Source organism: Impatiens glandulifera, chromosome 1 (assembly GCF_907164915.1).
Source record: "Impatiens glandulifera chromosome 1, dImpGla2.1, whole genome shotgun sequence".
Lineage (NCBI taxonomy): Eukaryota > Viridiplantae > Streptophyta > Magnoliopsida > Ericales > Balsaminaceae > Impatiens > Impatiens glandulifera.
This window is the reverse complement of record NC_061862.1, coordinates 147,042,075-147,047,715: the sequence shown is the minus strand read 5'-3', so window position 1 is coordinate 147,047,715 and position 5,641 is coordinate 147,042,075. Positions and strand designations below refer to the sequence as shown.

General features: G+C 26.9%; 1 protein-coding gene across 3 annotated transcripts; it reads left to right on the top strand.

Annotated features, from left to right (window-relative positions):
• The first annotated feature begins 2,855 nt into the window (after positions 1-2,855).
• On the top strand, positions 2,856-4,326 carry LOC124914133. 3 transcript variants are annotated; one of them, XM_047454637.1, is made up of 4 exons: positions 2,856-3,124; positions 3,318-3,431; positions 3,525-3,639; positions 4,213-4,326. In XM_047454637.1, exons 1-3 carry the CDS (start codon positions 2,861-2,863, stop codon positions 3,609-3,611), a joined length of 465 nt encoding a protein of 154 aa, XP_047310593.1. In that variant the 5' UTR covers positions 2,856-2,860; the 3' UTR covers positions 3,612-3,639; positions 4,213-4,326. The 3 variants fall into 3 exon arrangements, with proteins under 3 accessions (XP_047310593.1, XP_047310585.1, XP_047310577.1); XM_047454629.1 differs by having other exon boundaries at positions 3,315-3,431; XM_047454621.1 differs by having other exon boundaries at positions 3,195-3,431.
• Positions 4,327-5,641: the final 1,315 nt, after the last annotated feature.

The window sequence follows — 5,641 nt, the reverse complement described above, 5'->3', positions numbered from 1 at the left end:
AGTTATCAATCTAAAACTTACAAGAACTAAAGTATCAAAATGCATCTAAATTACTTAAATAATCCATGAAAAGCCTCATCAATATATTCCTCCTCAATATAAAACCAGATTCTGTAGGTAAGGAGAAAAATATAATTCTATTTCTAATTATACACGTTATAGAAAATGTTCTATACCTCATAACTTGACAAAATGCATGTTGTAGAATGTAGCACGAAAAAATACAACCCAACTTCCCCGAGTTCATGAGTTTGAACTTGACTACAATGACTGTTAAGTTTTTTTCACTTTTCACCCACATAAAACTTTCACGATCAAATCAGAATATTAGAACCAAAGAAGATCAAATCATATCAGCCATCACAGGTGCTAAAAATAAATAGTAATATAGAGTGTATGTGATCATAATTATAGTATTTCAGCAAAGTATAATTGAGAATTCAAAATGATGAAGAATAAAAACTTAGAGAGTAACCCACCAATCCATTTTGCAAACAGATTGAGATTCAAAATTCAAATCAAAGCATATTTGAAAATCATTAACGTGTAAAACTCACATCAATGAGAGCAATTTCTGGTGATTAAAATAATGGTAAAACAACAAAATGATTAAAATATTAAATATAATGTTTGCAAAGATATATAACTTTTATTAGTCATTGACAAGACTGGAAAAAATTAAGATCCATATTTGCAAAACCCATTATAGGCAAAAGGAAAAAGAGGAAATCTATAATTATTTGATCACCTCGGCAAAGTTGCCATGAATACATATATTAAAACTTTAAAGAAAAAAGTTAAAAAAAACAAAAAAAAAACTGAGAGAAACCAGTAACAAACTAAACCCAAGAAAAACTTTGGGATGATTTACATATCAGAGTAACTATGACAATAAAGCATCATCTGAATGTAAATCCATAGCCTTTTAAGAATGTAATCATAATGTAGATAACAACTATAGTTCTAAAATCACAACAATTCTTATACTTAAATGATTTTCTAAAAACACCTTTTAATATTAAGTAATTATAAATTACAATAGAGTACGACTGCCCTACTTTTCATCTTCCATCAAATATGCTTCTATTTACTACATAACCCTAATAAGGAAAGTAAAAACTTGAACCATTAAACACAAATCTAAGCTGATTTCTTCGGTGATATGGTATAACAAAAACAGAAAATAAATTATAATAAGATACTACATCATCACTAACATCAAATAAATGAAGCTTTCATAAATATATAATATGAACCGAGAATAATAAATAAAAAACTATGAAATATAAAATAAGAACAACAAAATAAGCCAAATTAAGAACCCTAGAATTTTAAGAAATTCCATTTTCCATTACCTAATAAGTTAGAATCCTAAAAATTATGGCTGATTATCATTTGCATTTATTTAAACATAAACGAATAGTAGAACACTAACTTTACGGCGCCGAGTACGGAGGAATTACCGAGAGCGAGGAAGATTAAGAAATCCATGCAGCCGCCGCAAAAGTTCGATTGATGCTGCGATTGACGCTCTGAATAAGCAATCCACGCTCCGATTAAGCCACGCTCCGATTGATGAAGGAGGATCATCTGATAATTCCGATTGACACTGCGAGAGGAAGAAGAGAGTGGTCGAGAGGAAGAAGAGAGGAAAAAGAAAGAAGAGATGAAAAGAAAGAAGAGAGTCCGCAGGTTTATAACACAAAATATAATATTATCACCGAGAGCTTTGTGGGTTGCTCTAGGTGATAGTATTTAATGAAGTTCAATGAGGGCTTTAACTAGATGCTCTCGGTAATAATACTTATTACTGCGAGCAACTTAATGCTCTCGGTAATATCAATAACTTTCACCGAAAGTGCCCTTTTTCTCTCGGTGATATTAATGTCACCGTGAGTTTTCTTTCGCTCTCGACAATTTTTCTCGATAATTGTGTTCTTTTTTACTAGTGATTCATCCAACGACGGAATGACTGTGTTGCATTAAAAGAAAACATCCAAAAATGTAGAATCCCATTGACATAGAATGTTAGGGTGAAACCACACTTGAAAAAAAATTCATACTAACAGAAAAATGACATTGTGTTGACTAAATAACTAGTAAAGAAACACATATAATTGAATTAAGACCAATAAAAATATAAGCATTGACTATTGAGATAAAATAACAACTGAAAACAAAACTCAAAGAATATGATTTACGAAGAAAATAAGATAAACATAATTATTTGAAAGAAAAATATTATTAAAAAATATAATAATTAATAAAATTTTATTAGGGAAAATAGTTAAAATAACCTTATTGAAAACAATAAAAACTATATTTTATAGCTTAAAAATAAAACTATAATTATATACTTGTTAAAATATGAAGAAAAATTATATTAAATGATATATATTTTAAATTATATATATTATATTATATTATATTATAGATTAGACTTGTAAGAAATTAATATAATAATATCTTCCCTTTATATTATCTCATATTATAACCTTCTTTCTCAAAATAAAATTTTATATAGACATTATATATAATTAACCTATAAGAAATTAATATAATAAAATAATATAGTATTATAATAATATCTTATATATATATACTATTTTATATTTTAAAATTTAGAAATAAATCAAATTTATTTATATTTATTTCTTTTCAAATGTAGAATTATATTTTATTTGATTTAACTCTTATTTTGTTTAATTTTAAAATTAAATATCTAAGAATCATAGCAAATCTTCATAATTATGAGTATCACTTACATCTTATTCAAACTTCAGGGGCTTATTTCAATAATTAATTTATATATCAAAACCAAAATCAGTTCTTAAAATCTGGTTTTTGAACGGTAAGGGTAATGCGATTTCTTAAGCGGCAGTCATGGCGGATAAGCATCCATGTCCGAACCAAATACCTAGATCTCATATTGAAAACTTCTAGAAGTTTCCAATCATGGAATTGGAAATCTTCTCCATTATCACTCAAGATTAAACTCGCTCTTAAACTCTGCCCTAAGAAATCGTGTCTCTCCATTCTCCGCAACTTCACTTTCCGTCATTCATCCAAAAAATGCCTCGATTTCACCCGCATTAGCAATTCGATTACAACATTTGCTCAAAAGGTACGTAATTTCCCTGTTTGTTGTTTGTATTTACAGATCTGAAGTTAATTTTCATATCTAATACTTGTAGGAACGCATATGGGTTGGTTTGATTTTGATTGGATTGTTGAGTTTGATGTTTGAATCGAACTCTTACTTGATTGTGATATTTAGATTCATGGTTTATTTATACTCTGTTTTCGTCTTCAAGAAGTATATTTCAGCAAGAACATGGAATGGTTTGGTTGTTTATTCGATAATGGGTGTATTTAGTTGGATCATTCTTGTTTATTTGAGCAAATGGAAATCATTATTGAATCCAATTCAGGTTAGTACTACTAATACTTATTCTCAATTTCTTTTCTGTATTATTAGGTATGAATTAAGTATGTACTGATGAATTATCTTGTTGGGTTTTCAGATGATGTTGATTGAGTTTATTCGGAATTCTTTGAAGGAGACATTGAATCTATTGTTTGATAGGTTTAAGTTATCTTATTTGTTGTAAGGATATGTATAAAGGATTGTTGTAATTGTTACGGTTAGATTCTTTAGTCTAAATTTTTAATCCTTAAGTCTATAATCTATATACTCTATGTCGATAAATTGAGATAAACTGTAATTGCGGAAGCGTACCTGGATCTTGAATGAAGAACGGTTCATTAAGTCGTTTTTCGTTCTTCGTTATTCTCTTCTTCTTGATCTTGGATCTGGACCTGAATCTGAATGTGGATCTTCTCGTTCTGGATCTAGACCTGGATCGGAATGTTTGATGTGGGTGGGGTTTAAGTCTTCCAACCCTATATTGATAGCCCTTCTTTAGTGTTCTTGAGAGATGAACATAAACCTTATTTTTCGATGAGAGAAACAAATAGGTAGGCTATCTATATGGGTTGGGGACCTAGCCCTAATATACCCATTTATTATTCGGCCCATCAACGAAATAATGAATGGTATTTCTGCTTCTACACAAATATGTTCCCATACTTATTATAGATGTCTAAATAAGCCCATAACCTTTATACTTGCTTTAATCTTTATTATGATAACAACTAATATACAATTATTAAATAATATATGTACCCAAATATTGGAAATAATTCCAACAGTTACAACTTAATTGTCTCGAAATTCTTGATAGCAATGAAATTTCCTACCGAAGAAAGGAAATTCTTGAGCAAATATCGTCGGATGAAAAAGTGAATGTTGTTTACGTGTCTATTTGGATTATTGTTCTCCGTTTTTTTATCCTAAAACAATACGGATTTACACTCATATTAGTCTCGCATTTTTTGCTGAATCACGATACTAGCCTCCTAGAAAGTATAAACCATTTAACCCTTATAAAATTTATTGAAATATTTCAAATATTTTATATCAATAGGGTGAAAAATTGTCTATTATTTTGGTATATTGAAAATATCAATTTTTCGGTAATCTGAAAAAAATAAAAATGGTAATGCACATTACCTATCAAAATAATATTTATAAATTAAAAAAATATATATAATACTAAAGTTTTAATTTTATTTCAAGAATTAGATTTATGTAACTAATTATGATTTTTTTTAACCAAATCAAACTTGTTATCAATTAATTTTAATAAATTAATTTTATTTTTTTTTGTCAAATTTGAAACTTTAACTCTAACTTTTTTTTCTAAATAATTTTAATAGATTTTTTTATAAACAGATTTGATATTAATTCAATTATAATTTTTTTTTATGAATAAAACAAAATATAATTAAATTTTAATATTATTCGGTATGAACGACGTAAAATCAACACTGTATCGAAATTGCGGCATACCATTAATTTCAGGATTATCGATATGTTACTTGTATCGTACCAAGATTTCGGTACATCGAAATAATGGTAAAATAACAAAACGATTTTTTTATATCAAAATTTTCGGTACAATATAAATAAAAAGTTAGAATATATTGTATCCCGGCCCATCCCTAATTACATGACTCACCTATAAAGGTGGCAACAGAGACTGCCTAGGGCTGTCCTGGACTTAAGCCCACTCTGACTCATCCTATGTTTATATTAGGTTTATAACCGATAGTGTTTTACTTACCATTTTTTTTTCTATTAAAATAAAATAAATGCATTTATGTAATTATTTAAAATTAATTTTATTCAAGCTAGATAAAATAGAATTAAGAATGTTTTAATCTTTAATCAACCAAAAAAAACTGTTTTTTTTTTATTTTAATTAAACAGGTTTTTTTTTTTTTTTAAATAGAAAACAATTCAAACCAGGAAATATATGATTATTTCATTTTAGTTATTTTTTAGGATTTGTTTGATACAGTTATTTTATAATTTTTAGGTAATATTTTATCTTTTAAGTTTGTTTATTTTTTTTTATGTCCAAATAATATTTTTATAATAAATAATTAAATTTTAAATTAATTAACATTAAAGTAACAACCTAATAATCTACCTATTTCAAACTTTTTAAATAATAATAGTGATTCCTTTTTTTTTTATATATATATATATATATATATATATTTTTTTTTTCATTTT

Bases quoted from the DNA above. Each gene is read 5' to 3' on its own strand.
- LOC124914133 (XM_047454621.1), top strand. From the start codon at position 2,861: ATGCGATTTCTTAAGCGGCAGTCATGGCGGATAAGCATCCATGTCCGA. The intron at 3,125-3,194 runs GTACGTAATTTC...TAATACTTGTAG, and splicing joins TTACAACATTTGCTCAAAAG to GAACGCATATGGGTTGGTTT. The intron at 3,432-3,524 runs GTTAGTACTACT...TTGGGTTTTCAG, and splicing joins CATTATTGAATCCAATTCAG to ATGATGTTGATTGAGTTTAT.